At 37.3% G+C, this 17,113-nt stretch overlaps 1 protein-coding gene across 1 annotated transcript in view; it reads right to left on the bottom strand.

The window, feature by feature from the left end:
* Window positions 1-17,113, bottom strand: part of DNAH8 (dynein axonemal heavy chain 8) — a 338,484-nt gene that overhangs the window by 210,460 nt on the left and 110,911 nt on the right. The window contains exons 28-33 of the mRNA XM_047860389.1: window positions 12,937-13,133; window positions 12,230-12,356; window positions 9,640-9,875; window positions 7,452-7,556; window positions 2,257-2,370; window positions 653-715 (exon numbers count right to left, since the gene is read on the bottom strand). Of these exons, the coding sequence (XP_047716345.1) occupies window positions 653-715; window positions 2,257-2,370; window positions 7,452-7,556; window positions 9,640-9,875; window positions 12,230-12,356; window positions 12,937-13,133 (842 nt within the window). The remainder of the gene's footprint in view (window positions 1-652; window positions 716-2,256; window positions 2,371-7,451; window positions 7,557-9,639; window positions 9,876-12,229; window positions 12,357-12,936; window positions 13,134-17,113) is intronic.

The following is a 17,113-nucleotide window of genomic DNA, read 5'->3' as shown; positions in this document are numbered from 1 at the left end:
AACATATAGTACAGCCACTACAGAAAACAGGATAGAGATTAGAAACAAAGAGGAGAATTTCCAGATAATCCTAGGGGCTGGCTTACATAGGAATCCATGAATCCACAAAACATTAACCTAAATGGGTGTGTGGTTTTTCTCTAGATGTGCTCAGCACTCTGGGCATATAAAAAGAGGGTAAACGGTTGGCCTGACCCAGTAAGCATTGCCCAAGGTAGGGCAAATGAAGTGGGAATTTTAAAGTCATGGATACAGAAGGAAGAAAAATAATGGATACAGAGAGAAGACAAGGAAACTTTTTGTCAATATTTTAAATTTGATATATTTTATTATTTTCATACATTTTATTATTCTATGAATTTTTACCATTAACACACAAACAAGATGTTTGGAACGAGAATAAGGTATAAGCTTAAGTTCAAAATCAAAATCTTATTCTCTAAAAATACAGAGAGAGATTCTGTGGAGAAGAGCATGAAGGGATATAAGAAAAGGAATCAATTACATTATTTAGCAGACTAGAATACAATTAAAATCTGTATGCACTTTAAACATTAACTTTTCCTCTGTAAGACAGAACACATACATTTTTCCCTAAAATTATTTTAAAGACTAACAACACATTTTCTATATGCAGAAAATGAAATTTTACCTGAAATATCTGTAGCCTGTTGCTAGCTTCTTGGGGTGGTATATTTGGAACCATGGGTCCTTCCTGTAATGAATAATATAATCTCCATTTAAATTCTTAATCACATGCATTTATCAATTTATTGAGTTTACTTATTATTTCCTTTTAAATCAATAAACATTATTTTTAATTGAAATGGTCAAATTTTGCCCCATAGATGAAGCTTTCATTTAGTTTTTGTAACAGCCTTGCTGAGATATAATTCACATATCATACAATCTCTCACTGAAAACAGACAACTTGATGACTTTTACTATACTCACAAAGTTGTATAACCATGACCATTGTCAATTTTAGAATATTCACATCACTCCAACTGCCACTCATTTCTAAAGGACCATGACATAGCTAACAAAAAATGTGACAAAATTACACCCTGCATGAAGCTTGTACCACTAGAGCTCTGTCTCATTTCATTTATGATTGTAAACGATGATGCTGTGGTTACTCATTAGAATAACTGATCTAGAGTTCCGACAACAGCCTCCTTTCACCAATGGTTCAGCCCAATATGGAAACAGAGAAGCATGTAAGTGGAACACTTGGAAGAAGCCAAAGGCAGTCTCTGGTGGCCATCATCCAGAAAACAGTTGCAAAAAGGACCCCAGATGATCTATACAATCATGAATACTATTGATATGCTAAATAATAGACTAGATTCCCAGTATAATAGACTACGAGGGCCATAAAATGTTAACAAATCCAACTAAAAGAGGCAAGTTCAGCACATGTAAAAAAAAAAAAAAGAAGGCATTTATGATTATTATTAAGGGCTTAAAATTATCTTATGAATCCAGACCCACTGTGACCACTAAAAGAAAGTAGCACATGTTAGGGAATATATCCAACTTTTTTTTTAATTTTTTTTTTAATGTTTATTTATTTTTGAGACTGAGAGAGACAGAGAGAGAGGGAGACACAGAATCAGAAGCAGGCTGCAGGCTCTGAGCCATCAGCCCAGAGCCCGACGCGGGGCTCGAACCCACGGACCGTGAGATCGTGACCTGAGCCGAAGTCAGACGCTTAACCGACTGAGCCACCCAGGCGCCCCCCAACTTTTGAGTTTAACTTCAAAGAGGTGGATCGTTATTGGTCATGATACTAGGCTGAATAGTCTGTGGTACTGAGCAAGTGTGACATTGATTATTTATTTATTTTCAATGACTCTGTTGGTTCTGTAGTAAAAAAAAAAAAAAAAAAAAAAATATCAGTTGCATAACGTCCTGGTATTATGGTATTTATAGTCTCTTGCAACCTTCCAACAACAGTATTCCATTTCCAACTATGAGCATTCTGGCCTGAGAAAGGACAAGAACAGACCCTTTGGTTCCTTCCACAATCTCAAAAGCTGTTGCTCCTTTTAACAGTTATATCTTCTTTCTTCCTCTATAAAACAAGCTTAAAGGACTAGCTATCTCCTGTTTTTCAGATAGCTGCAAATATGCAAGTACAGCCTCTTATACACAATGTGCAAATCACAGTGTATTTCTCAAGACTCATCACTGTCATCGCATATAACACTCCACAGAACATTTTAACCCACAGTATGCAAATACTTGGATTACCATCTCATAAGCTTCTGCGAAGTTCATTACATCCTCACGAAAAACTTCCACGGCCTCAAGAAGATTACTTTTAAACTTTGGCTGCACTTGAACTAGTTCATCTTGCACAGAAACCTAGAATAAGAAAGAATACTCAACGTGAGATGTATTTAAATGAAAATGTATTTAAATGTATTTAAATGAAAGCCCTAATTCTATTCCAGCAAGTCTGTTATCCTGCAGATGCCCAGGGATGAACAAGGATGTCTCTGCAATGTTGTTTAAAAGACAAAAACAAAAACAAAAGAGAAATAAATAACCCAAATCCACCAACAGGTGACACAAATAATTCTAGTTCATGACCTAAGAGGCAAAGCCAGCTTCTGTAACTGTGGTTAGGAAAAAGTTTTCTGGCTGATCCAGTCCAGGCCATCACTGTGGCCAGGGGGACAGCTACTGCTTTAGGCCCAATCTGGGTCACATGCTGGCTCTGGGGCCAGGTGAAGACCTGGGATTAATAACCTCCAGTAGGTTCCCATGGTTGTAGTGGTTGGAACAGTCACCTAAAAGAAAGTGATATTACTCTGGGTATTTAAAAAAAAGGGGGGGGGGATGCCCTCTATAATACTCTTCAAAGTTTTTGCTTAAACCTTCAATCATAATAGCTATCACTTAATTCATACTACCTGCCATGCTTTTTACATACATTAACCCATTTAACCCTCACAACAACCCTGTGTGGTAAGTGCTGATATTATACTCATTTTACAGGTGAGAAAACTGAGGCACAGAGACACTAAATATAACCTCTCAAAGACCCCAGCATCAGCATGAGGCAAGGTCAAGATTCAAAACCTGGCAGTGTGGTTCCAGGGCTCCTGCTCTTAACTGTTCTGGACAACAGCATCTGCCTAGGCTACTTTAAGATTATGCATGATTGTAGTAAAAGGATGGGTCAATAGGCTTAACACTAACAGTTAAAGAGGTAGAACAACCTGAGTGAATCTTTCCCATTGAACAATAACAGAAAGTTGAGCTTCACTAAATCTTTCCTTACCAAGATGCACTTCTCTGACGAAATCATCAATCATTTTTTAAAAATAAGTGATTAGTCAATACTAAACATGAATTTAGATAAACATGAGTATTGAAAAAGCATTTTATACACATTACATCAAGGGAGCCTCATAACCACACATAAAAAATTCCTAATATGTTCCTGAATGATCACATGAAGAAATTGAGAAAGAAGGGTTATTAACTTGCATAAGGTCACCTAATTGGCTGGTGGCAGAGCTGGAATCATGAGTCATGACCCCAATTTGAGCTCTGTATCCTTGCAACTCTGTCTTGCTTCAATCTCAGGGACAAATCTCTCCATAAATAAGGAATTTTAATCCAATGTTTAATTAACATTCAATAAAAATTTTCACTATAATTAAAGAATCTGGACCCACCCTTCAAGTTCATTTTTAATGTTTAACTGTGTAAATGTTTACCAACTTCAAAAACGCTTAGAGAGAAATATATAGGTATAAATACCTGCATTAAAAGAAAAAAATCTCAAATCAGTAACCTAACTATCCACCTTAACAAACCAGGCAAAGAAGAACAAACTAAATGCAAAACAAGCATAAGGAAATAATAAAAATTACAGCACAGATAAATGATACAGAGAATAGGAAAACAATAGAGAAAATCAACAAACTAAAAGTTTCTTCTTTGAAAAGATCAACAGAATTGACAAACCTTTACCTAGACTAACCAAGAATAAAGGAGAAAAATTACTCAAATTGACTAAAATTAAAAATGGAAGAGGGATATCACTACCTACTTTACAGAAATAAATGGAATTATAAGAACACAATAAATAGAGTGAACTGGGACCCTATGGGGTAGGAGAAAATATTTGTAAATCATATACCTGATAGGAGTTAATATCCAGAATAGAGAATTCCTACAACTCAACAACAACAAAAACCACAAACAACTCAATTCTAAAATAGGCAAAGGACTTGACTAGACTTTTTCCCAAAGACAATATACAAATGGCCAGCAAGCATATAAAAAGATGATCAATGTTCTGTATCATAAGGGAAGTGCAAATCAAAACCACAACGACATACCACCTCACCCAATAGGATGCCCACTATCAAGGAAACAGAACATAACAAGTGCTGACAAGGATGTGAAGAAATTGGAACCTTTTTTCACTGTTGGTGGGAATGTAAAACGGTGCAGCTGATATGGAAAACAGTAGAGTGGATCTCAAAAACTTAAAAATGGAAAGTATATGATACAGCATTTCTATTCCTGGATATCTATACAAAAGAATTAAAAGTGGGGTCTCAAAGAGATATCTGCACTTTCATGTTCATGGCAGCATTATTCACAATGGCCAAAAGATGGAAGCAATCCAAGTGTCCACTGAGAGATGAATGAATAAACAAAATGTGGCATATACACATAATGGAATATTAGTCCGACTTGAAAAGGAAGGAAATTCTGACACATGTTACAACATGGATGAACCTTGAGGACGTTATGCTAACTGAAATAAGCCAGTCACAAAAAGATTCCATGATTCTACTTATATGAGGTACCAAAAGTAGTCAAACTTATAGAGGCAGAAAGCAGAATGGTGGTTGCCAGGGACTGGGGAAACAGAGAAATGAATTATTATGTAATACATATAGAATTTAAGTTTTATAAGATGAAAAATTTCTGAAGATTGGTTGCACAACAATGTGAATATACTTAACACTACTAACTACACTTAAAAATAGTTAAGATGTTAAACACTATGTGTATTTTACCATTATTTAAAAGGAAAAACCCTGCACATGGCTACAATAATCAAGTCATTAGGTTACGGGCATAAGGGTAGACATATGAAGCAACAGAATAGAATTGAGAGTCCAGAAATAACTCCCTACTTTTATGGTCAACTGATTTCAACAAGCATGCCAAGGCAATTCATTGGTGAAAGAACAGTCTTTTCAACAAATGGTGCTGAGACAACTGGATAACCCACATGCTTTTGCATGAAGTTGAACCCTTAACTCACACCATATATAAGAATTAACTCAATGTATCAGAAACCTAAATATAAGGGCTAAAATTCTAAAATTCACATAAGAAAACATAGTAGTAAATCTTCATGACCCTGGATTTGGCAAAGGTTTTCTAGACATGATACTAAAACACAAGCAACAACAACAACAAATAGATAAATTGGACTTGATTAAAAATTAAGTCAAAATTTAAAAAATTTGTGCTTCAAATTCAGAGACAGAATGTAGAATGGTGGTTACCAGGGTTTGAGGGGAAGGGAGAATGTAGTTACTATTTAATAGGCATAGAGTTGCAGATTTACAACATGAAAGGAATTATAGGGATATATAGTGTAATGGCTGCACAACAATGTGAATGTCTTTAATACCACTGAACTGTGCTCTTAAAAATGATTAACATGGTAAATTTCATGTTATGTGTCTTTTAATGTGGAAAAAACAAAAAAAAAAAAGAAAAAAAGGACACTGTCAAGATACTGAAAAGATATCTTCTTTATCCATTCATCAGTTGATGGACACTTGGGCTATTTCCATAATTTAGCTATTGTAGATAATGCTGCTATAAATATTGGGGTGCATGTATCCCTTTGAATTAGTCCTTTGGGTAAATATCTAATAGTGCAAATGCTGAATCATAGAGTAGTTCCATTTTTAACTTTTTTGAGGAACCTCCATACTGTCTTCCACAGTGGCTACACAAGTTTGCATTCTCACCAACAGTGCAAGAGGGTTCCCCTTTCTCCACATCCTTGCCAACACCTGTTGTTTCTTGTGTTGTTAATTTTAGCCAGTCTGACAGGCGTTAGGTGCTATCTCATTGTAGTTTTGATTTGCATTTCCCTGACAACATGGATGGGGCTGAAATAAGTCAGTCAAAGACACACACCATATGATTTCACCCATATGTGGAATTTAAGAAACAAAACAAATGAGCAAAGGGGGAGACAGAGATTGAGAGAGACAGAGAGAGTGAGAGACAGACAGAAAGACAGACAGACAGAGGCAAACCAAGAAACAGACTCTTAAAGACAGAAAACAAATTGATGGTTACCAGAGGAGAGGTTGGTGGGGGATGGGTTAAACAGGTGACGGAGATTAAGGAGTGCACTTGTTGTGATGAGCACTGGGTGTTCAATGGGAAGTACTGGCTCACTACATTGTACACCTATATCTAATATTACATTATGCCTTAACTAGCTGGAATTCAAGCAAAAACTTGAAAAATATAAAGAAAAAAAAAGAAAATGAAATTGAAAATTCAACCCACAGAATGATAGAAAATATTTGCAAATCCTTTGATATAGGACTTATATCCAAAATATATAAAGAACTCTTACAACTCAAAAATAAAAAGACAACTCATTTTTTTTAAAAAAGCAAAGTATTGGGGCGCCTGGGTGGCTCAGTCAGTTGAGCATCTGACTTCAGCTCAGGTCATGATTTCACGGTTCATGAGTTCGAGCCCCGCATCTGGCTCGCTGCTGTAAGTGCAGAGCCTGCTTCAGACCCTCTATCCTCCCCTCTCTCTGCCCCTCCCCAGCTCATTCTCGCTCTCTCTTTCTCAAAAATAAACATAAATAAATAAATAAATAAATAAATAAATAAATAAATAGCAAAGTATTTAAGTTCACATTTCTCCAGACAAGATGGATGAATGGCCAATAAGTATATGATGCTCAACATCATTAGATACTAGGGAAATAAAGTCATGGTACATAGGACAACATGGATAAACTTCAAAACATTATGCTAAATGAAAGAAGCCAGTCACAAAAGGCTACATATTGTATGATTCCATCTATATTAATGTCCAGAAAAGACAAATCCACAGAGACAAAAAAGTAAATTTGTGGTTGCTAGTGACTGGGGTAAGAGGAAGAAGAAGTGGTTGCTAGTGAGTATGGGGTTTCTCTTGGGAATATGAAAGTGTCCTAAAAGTAGATAATAATGGTGGTTATGTGACTCTATGAATATACTAAAAATCACTTTTCATATACTTTGAAATAGTAAATTTTATGGTATGTAAATTATATCTCAATAAAGCTCTTAAAAATATATATATTTAAGCTTTAAAATGTATGAAAAAAAAATTTTCTAGAGATAGGGACTTCTAAAAAAAATAAGAATTAAATTTATACTTACAGCTTTGCTCTGCAATCTGTTGAAAGAATATCTCAAGGTGTCAACTGCTTCTGATTCTTCCTTAGTTACTTCAACTTCAAATCTGTTTAAAATAGCATAGGCTTCCTGGAGAGTGGGAGTAGAGTCCAGAAACATCACAAGGAAAGCAATTGACAAATGATTTAGATTCCTTCAAAAACACATTCCTAGTCTCCCCATTCTTAGAAGAAGACAGTACATTCCAGAAGAGTGGTTCCTAAATTAAACGTGTATAAAAAGTGCCTCTAGATTCTAACTGATACCAGATATTTACTCTAGATCCTCGGTCCTGAAATCTGCATTTAATAAGCACCTAAGTGATTCTGATGGAGATGTGGGCAGATCCTAGTATTTCTAGGAAATACTATCCTAGAAAATGTCCCTAGAATCATTTTCTGCCTCTCTCTCCTCCTTGATCTTGTGCAACACCATGCAAAATATCTTCTCATTACTCTATTCAAATAAGGGCTGGCTATGTAAAAAATAGAATGAAACAATGATATGGGAGATATTCTGAAGAAGAGAGACTTGAATGACCAGAGGAATGGACTGGCAAATGATTTACTAAAAGAATTTATGCTGAAGAATAAAGTTTCTGTAGTCAAGAAAAAATGATATGATAATTTGTTATATCTTGAGGAATGGATGGTCAGGCATCAAAAATTCCCAAACACTAAGATTTAAAGAGGTATTAAAGATATGAAGTGCATTAGCTACCAGAGAGTATGAACACTAAATGGTTTTTAGAAGGCAATACTCAACTATAAGCACTGGCATACCAAACAGAGGCAGTGAGAATGCCAATCCCGCAGGTATTTTGGGGAGTAAGGGAGAATGTTCCTTACAGAATTTGAATTTAAATTTAAATTTAGATTTAATTTAGAGAATTTTTTTTAAAAGAGTCATAAAATAAACTAAGACTCTGATTTTTATTATCAGTATGAGCCAGGAATTTAAATATGAGTCATAAAATACTTGCAGTACACAAAATAATGGCCTCTCCAATGTTGTCTGCATCCTAATCTCCACAACCTATGACTATGTTACTTTACACAGCAAAAGGAAATTTGCAGATGTGATTATGTTTAAAAAACTTGAGATGGGCAGATTGTCCTGGATAAACTGGGTGGGCCCCATGTAATCACAAAGATCCATATAAGGGAAAGAGGGAGGCCGGAGAGTAGAATCAGAGATGTGAAGCTGAAGCAGGGGCAGGAGTGACACCACTGCTGGAAGGGGCTGTGAGCCAAGGAATAGAGGTGGCCTCTAGGAGCTAGAAAAGGCAAGGAATGGAATCCCCCCTCCCTAAGAGCCTCCAGAAAGAATACAGCTCTGCTGACATCTTGATTTTAGCCCCATAAAATCCATTTTCAGACTTAGGATCTGTAGAACTATAAAATAATACATTTATGTTGTTTTAAGCCATTAAGTTTATGGTAATTTGTTATAGCTGCAGTAGGAAACTAATACAGTACTCTACCCTAAAAATATTTCCGATCTTAGTTCCAACAGTTTACTATTGAGCCTAAGTGTACTGCTCCCACCATGCTGCCCTGAGTATGTCATTGATCAGGAGTGAGACCTGTAAGTGGTTTCTAAAGAAAGCTAAATATATTTGGGGAACTTGGCTACCATGTCAGGACTGACATGAAAGCACAAAACCATTCATTTCTGTAAAATGTTGGTGTTACCATAAAAAACTGAACACTGTCTAGACCAATTCAGCATTATTAAATATCAATATTCCTTTGTATACTGTTCACTGTTGATAATTGTCAAAATCCCTCCAACGACATCTAATCAGAAAGGAGAAAGAGGCAGACTATGCCATAAAATAGATGAAGTATGTTAACAGGATCAATTTTCGTGTGTGTGTGTTTGTGTCTTTTTAAATTTTTTAATAATTTTTTAAATGTTTATTTATTTTTGAGACAGATAGGGAGACAGAGTGCGAGCAGGGGAGGGGCAGAGAGAGGGAGACACAGAATCCAAAGCAGGCTCCATGCTTTGAGCTGTCAGCACAGAGTCTGATACAAGTCTCGAACTCACAAGCCACAAGATCATGACCTGAGCTGAAGTCGGACACTTAACCAACTGAGCCCCTGAGGTACCCCTCTCTCTTTTTTTGAAAAGCATCTCAAGAAAGAAAAAAAATGCAATCATTTCTTACTTCAATTGGTCCCAAAGTCATGTCCATTTGAATTTCATTATCACGGATACATGCTAAGGCTTCCATTGCAAATCTGACATCATCTAAATCACGGATAGGTCTAGATAACTTTTTCAAGTATTCATTGATGAATGCTATCATGTCTGACATTTTCTTTTTGTATTCTTCATTCAAATATCGACAGAGTAACATCTTCCATGCTTTAGCCTCAATTGATAAGGCCAATTTCATTGGCCCTGGGGAAGAGGAAAAAAGATCAGAATACAACTGACATACTGAAACTATTTACTTCATGTCTAATCTGAGCATCCATCACTGTACTGCCCTATTTGATGATCACTAGAGACATGTGGTTACTGAACACTTGAAATGTAGTCTAAATTAGATGTGCTATAAAGTTACTACATTTTGAAGATGCAATTCCTCTCCCTATAGAGTATGTTAAGCTGTACATGAGAAGGACACTAGAGTCTATGGAGAAGAATGTTCGAAATTAGTTCTAGCACTGCCCAAGGTGAACTTTGCTCTGTTTCTGGTCATCCCGTTAGCAGCCCTCATTCAGTCCTCCATATTCTTCTAGGTAACCCCACAAAGTGGAGTGTGATATATTCTTTTGTCTGCCAAACCGGTCCTCATTTTCCCATCATTCTACTCCCTACCTCATCCACATATTAGAGAATGTGTATAACCTGACCTTGTACCTGGGCCTGATTGTCCCAGTCAATCCTGACCTTTTATCTGACATTCAGAATCCTTTTCTTGTTTGGAATGAGACTTGAGGGGGAACCATGTGGTCTGGGAAGCAGAAAAAGTCATGCACAGAGGGAAGAAGAAATGAGAGGCAGAGAGAGTGGATTTCCTCAGCTTCCTGTACTGTCCCTGGTTCTGGTTCATACCTAAGGCCCAGTTGCCTCTTGGATTCTGGGATATACGGTTTTCTCATAAAAAAGCTCAGAGAGGTTTCTGTTCCTTGAAAACAAAGCAGTTCTAAAGTCAACTCTATCTTAACAATCCTCACACATTCCTCTTTTCCTCTCTTGGTATCTCTCAAACCCCCAGCCCTGCCATGCTTGAAACATGATCTCTTCCCCTGCAATTCCCAACAGACAGAGAGGACTAGGGAGCTGAGGAGACAGCAGCCTGAAAAGAGACGCACAGTCAACCTGTGAGATCTTATCTCATGAGGTCTGCACCTCATGGACCTCTCTTCTCCTTTTCCTCAGGCCCCAAGCATTCAGCCCTCCTTCACCTTTCTTCAGAACTGTTGCCACCTATTCCATTTTTCAGTTTCCTTTCTCAAAAATCAAGCCACCAGCCAACTCTCACACTGTGCTAGAGTTGATTTGTGTATGAGGAATCACAGCACTAACCACTATGAGAAAACAAATGGGAAGTTTAAATGATAGTAATAATAATAGGCAAATTAATTTTCCAAAAGTCTACAGTTCTTGGAATGATTGCCCCTGAGGTATAGTTTCTGGTTTCTAACTGAATATCCCCTCCAAGTGCTTGTGATTCTTCCCCAAATTAAATACCTTCTTGATAGATATAATAATAGCACTTAATATTTATTGAACTCAACTACTTGTCAAGTACTATGTCAAGTGTCTCATATAAAGTAGTTCATGAGGTGGGCACTGTCATTATCATCAGCAGAAGAGACGGCAGTTAAAGAGGTCAGGTAACCTTGATAGTCAAATTTGAGAGTCAGTTACACTTACTCCTTAAGGATAGACCTGCAAATCTACTTACAATGGATAGTTGTTGTAAAATAGGTCATTCGAATATCTCCTGAGAATAAAATCTTCTCACAAACTTCAAGCAAGATTGATTGTATCTCTGTAACCATGGCAATAAGGAGCCACCACAACCCAGTTTTAAACCCAAACCGCAGACCAACAGACCTCAATTCCCATGTTTTTGCCAACCAATCAGCACCAGCCCCTCCCTTCTGAATGTCAACCAATCAAAAGGAACATATCCAATAAGCCCACCTCTGAGCACCAACCCATCAACAACAGTCTCACCTGAGTAAGCATCCTTCTACAGGTGATGTTAACCTATCTACACCCATAGTGCTTGAGCTCCATGCCGCCCAGACACCCTGTATGAGATGGGGCAGTGTGCTCTGTGGAGAACACTGTGCCTGAGCAGCACAGCTCTCCCTTAGTCTTGTAGTCAGTAAAATTAGCTTGGGCTTTGTATTTCAGATATTGAATGGCTGTCTCATCATCCTGTGATATTCTAATCCCAAGTGGATTAGCTTCTCAGGAAACCTCAGACTGTCTGACTCCTATCTCATGTATACAACTCCCTCCTCATAGTAACCCCAAAAAGTGTTTCAAGTGTAGTTTAGTTGTTTGCCAATTGAGGACTTGGGCAGTGTATTGATTGTATTAAGCCACCCTTGTATATTATGTACGAAGAATATATAATAATATATTATATAACATACATATTATATATAACATATATGCATGTATATATGTATACCATATATGTATATGAAAGGTAGCTTAGTAACTGCTTTCTACATAACGTAACATTTCATATGAAAATACAGACACTTTACATCACATTTTAAAAATACCTGTATGCAGTTCAAGTGCTCCTACAACAATAATAGGCTTCAACTCATCAATCTCCTGTTCAAAAGTAGCAAAGTGTAGAATTTCTGATCTGATTTCAGTCAGAGAGGGGTTGTTAGCCAAAAACTCCTGTAGTAAGGAAACAGGAAACAATGTTTTCTTTAACTTTTGGACAGTATAAATTTCACACTGCTTTTTCTCTTTTTTTTTTTTCTTTTTCTTTCTTTTTTTTGTTTCCTTATATATTTTTCCACTTGCATGTCAGGCCAGTAGCTCAGTAAAGACAGGGATGAACTGGTAGTACCAGAAGATGAGGAGATGAGGCCAAGTGAGGGAATTTCATAGTCCACCATGAATAACTGAGTTATTCATGTGTCCTTAAGTCTCTAACCAAAAATACAGTTGAATCTATGTAAGCATGACACACCCTTGAATACCCAGCCTCTGAATGTCTGGAACATAACTGGTACCCAACCAACTGTTTACACAAATTAAACCGAAACCTGCCTGAGCCTCATTACCCTCAGCTGCCTCAGAGTCTCATTGTGAGTACGGCACAAAATCCACTATGTTAGATGCTTGGCCTTTTCAGGTTCTTGACCTCTGCTCATGAGTTCCTGTCATCATTCTGATACTTTCCTGCTTCTCTCACACACGTTAGATATAAACAATTCAAACCCAAACTGCATCACAAGTAGCCAAAATACACCTTCACTTTCACGTCTCGGTCCTCTGTCCAGAGTGTCTTGTACTTTTGAAAGTCCTGCAAGGCCTCATGAGCCACCTTCCGTAGAGAATTCACAGAGGAAGAAAGGAGGAGGACCAATTTGGAAATATCCTTGTGCTCCGCTACCCCTGGATAAAAATTCTTCAGCTTTCTTGCAGTAATTACTTCTTCCACAGGCTCTGAAAACAGATGGTTTTATAGAGAGATAACTTCTATATGCAACTTCAAATATTATCAATTTTAATATTTACAGACTTCTTTCAAGCTGGATTTTCTTTATTATTATTATTATTATTATTTAAATTCAAGTTAGTTGACATACAGTGTAGTCTTGGCTTCAGGAGTAGATTCCCGTGATTCATCACTTGCATATAACACCACCCAGTCCTCATCCCGAACAGTGCCCTCCTTAAAGCCCATCACCCATTAAACCCATCCCCCCATCCAACACCCCTCCAGCAGCCCTCAGTTTGTTGTCTGTATTTATGAGTCTCCTATGGCTTGCCTAAAGCACTGTGTCAGATTTTGAGGCCTAGATTTCTTTAATGTGGGAAAATTGCTTTCAGAGAACAGAACTTAAAGACACTGATTAAACATCCCCACCCCACCGCCACATAAGTCCTTCAAGGAAAGAAAGGTCAAAAGAGCTAAAATTGTTGCTCTATAGAACAGTATGGTGGTTAAAAGAGATGCACCATACTTATTACCCATATAACCTTTGGCCAGTTTTTTTTTTAATATGAAATTTATTGTCAAATTGGTTTCCGTACAACACCCAGTGCTCATCCCAACAGGTGCCCTCCTCAATGCCCATCACCCACTTTCCCCTCCCTCCTACCCCCCATCAACCTTCAGTTTATTCTCAGTTTTTAAGAGTCTCTTATGGTTTGCCTCGCTCCCTCTCTTTTTTTTCTCCTTCCCCTCCCCCATGGTCTTCTGTTAAGTGTCTCAGGATCCACATAAGAGTGAAAACATATGGTACCTGTCTCTGTATGACTTATTTCACTTAGCATAACACTCTCCAGTTCCATCCACGTTGCCACTAAAGGCCTTATTTCATTCTTTCTGATTGCCAAGTAGTATTCCATTGTATATATAAACCACAACTTCTTTATCCATTCATCAGTTGATGGACATTTAGGCTCTTTCCATAATTTGGCCATTGTTGAAAGTGCTGCTATAAACACTGGGGTACAAGGGTCCCTATGCATCAGCACTCCTGTATCCCTTGGGTAAATTCCTAGCAGTGCTATTGCGGGGTCACAGGGTAGATCTATTTTTAATTTTTTGAGGAACCTCCACACTTTTCCAGAGCAGCTGCAATCTTTTCAGTCTTCATGGAAATACTTGTGAGGATTAAATGAGACAATTTATGTGTGTCCTCAGCTCAGCATCCGATATATAGAGATCATGCAATCACTATTAGCCACTACCATAAACATCTCTTGCCAAAATCTGATCATGTCACTGCCTTGATCAAAATTGTCAAGTATTCCCCATCAGACAGAGACTATACAAATACTTTTATTTGGTCCAAACAATGCCTTACCTTTTCAAAACAGTTGTGAACAATTAAAAATCATGATATTTCATGTGCAATTCCAGATTTTCAACTTCTCTTTTAAAAAGGTTTAATCTTGGGGCGCCTGAGTGTCTCAGCCGGTTAAGCGTCCGACTCTGGCTCAGGTCATGATCTCACGGTTCATGGGTTCGAGCCCCGCATCAGGCTCTGTGCTGACAGCTCAGAGCCTGGAGCCTGCTTCTGATTCTGTGTCTCCCTCTCTGCCCCTCCCCTGCTCATGCTGTCTCTGTCTCTCAAAAATAAATATATGCAAAAAAAAATTAAAAAGGTTTAATCTGGGGGGCACCTGGAGGGCTTGGTCAGTTGAGCATCTGACTTCAGCTCAGGTCATGATCTCACAATTTGTGGGTTCAAGCCCCACATTGGGCTCTATGCTGACATCTCAGAGCCTGAAGCCTGCTGTGGATTCTGTGTGTGCATGTGTGCGTGCGTGTGTGTGTGTGTGTGTGTCTGTGTGTGTGTGTGTGTGTTTGTGTCTGCCCCTACCCCGCTCATGCTCCCTACCCCACTCATGCTCAGTCTCTCTCTGTCTCTCAAAAATGAATAAACGTTAAACAATTTTTTTAAAGATTTAATCTGGTAGTACAGGGTCCATGTTCCTGCATGGCAATAATTAGCTGAATCTGAGAAGCATCTCTAAAAAGGGCATCCCTGGTGAATTTGCCAGTCCCCTCTAAGACCACGTCACTCATTTGCTCTTTTGTTTTAATTTTAATCAAAATTAAAGCAAAAGAAAGTACACGGTATTTGGCTGAATTAACTAAGTAACTAATGTTGCATGTCCTGGTAGTTGTTTCCCTTTTATCGCACAGAAGCATCCCACTGTGTAGACATACCTCATTTTGTTTATCCATTGATCAGTTTTTAGACATCTGGTTTGCTAGCAATTTGAAGCTATTAACAAATAATGCAGCATAAACATTCACATCTTTACACAGACATATGATTTCATTTGTCTTGGATAAATTCCTAGGGGTGGAATTCCTGAGCCAAATGGTACAGGTATGTTCAACTTTTTAAGGACATGCCAAACTGGTTCCAAAGTGGCTGTACCTTTATGTACATTCCCACCAGCGATGCCTTAAAGTTTCAGGCTCTTTATCAACAATTGGTATTGAAGATTATTAAAAATTTTTATCCATTCTAATAGGTGTGCTGTGGTGTCTCATCATAGTTTTAATGTGTATTTCCCTAACACTAACGGAGTTGAGCATCTTTTCATGTGTTTTTTAGCCATTCATGCATCTTCTTTGTTGAACTAATCTTCTGACCATTTGGGGAGGGAGATAGTCTTATTATTCAGTTTGAGTTTTTTACATATTCTGAATACAAGTACTTTATGCCAGATGTATGCATTGCAAATATTTTCTCCAAATATATGGCTTCCCTTTTTAATGTTTTAAATGGTGTCTTTTGAAGAGCAACCATTTTTACTTTGACTGAAGTCCAGTTTGTCCATTCTCCTTGTCATGATCATGTTTTTGCTGTCATACCTGAGAAATTTTTATATAACCCCAAATCACTAATTTCTTAAAATTTTTAAATTTCTTTCTAAAGAAATTTTTATAGCTTTAGTCCTTGTATAATTGACTTTGAGTTAATTCATTTGCATGGTTTAAGAGTCCAACTTCATTTTTTTTTTTTTGCATATGTATATCTAATTGTTCCAGCACTGTGTGTTGAAGAGACAATCACTTGCCCCATTTTTTTACTTCATATCCTTTCAGAAAGTCAGCTGACTCTAAAGTTTATTTCTGGATTGCCTAGTCTGTCCCACTGATCTACATGCCTATCTTTAGGCCAATACTGCACTGCTTTGATTATTATAACTCTGTAGTATGTTTTGAAATCAAGTATTCCAGCTCTATTATCCTTTTTCAAACTAATTTTGGCTATTATAGTTCCTCGCATTTCCCTATTTCCTATTCAAATTTTAGGATCAACTCAATTTCTGCAAAACAGCTTTCTAAATTTTGATAGAAAGTCCACCAAGTCTATAGATCAATTTGGGAGAATGGCTATCTTAGCAGTACTGAGTCTTTCTCCAATCCATGAACATGGTGTTACCTTTCAGCAATGTTTTGTAGCTTCTGATGTACAGGCCCCTACACTTCTTCGGTTAAATTTATTCTCTACGATAGTATTATGAATGAAATTGTCTTCTTAATTTCATTTTCAGATTGTTCATTCCAAGTAGTTAGAAATACAATTGAGCTTTGTACGTCGATCTTATATCCTGCATACTTGCTGAACTCATTTATTAATTCTAACAGTTTTGTATGTGCATGTATTCCTGAGGATGTTTTTACATACAAGATAATGTTATATGTTAAATAAAGTCAGTTTTGCTTCTTCCTTTCTAATCTGTATATCTTTAATTTCTTATTAAATCCACGGGATTGAATCTCCAGTATAATGTTGAATAGATGTAGGGAAAGCCAGCTTTCTTAACTTGCTCCTGATCTTAGGGGGAAATAATTTAGTCTTTCACCATTAAGTATGATGTTGGCTCTAAGTTTTTCACAGCTGCCCTTTATCAGGTTGAAGAAGTTCAATTCTATCCCCACACTCTTTTTT

This window comes from Prionailurus viverrinus, chromosome B2 (genome assembly GCF_022837055.1).
Source record: "Prionailurus viverrinus isolate Anna chromosome B2, UM_Priviv_1.0, whole genome shotgun sequence".
Lineage (NCBI taxonomy): Eukaryota > Metazoa > Chordata > Mammalia > Carnivora > Felidae > Prionailurus > Prionailurus viverrinus.
The sequence above is the reverse complement of the archived record's forward strand: the minus strand, read 5'-3'. Positions and strand labels throughout refer to the sequence as shown.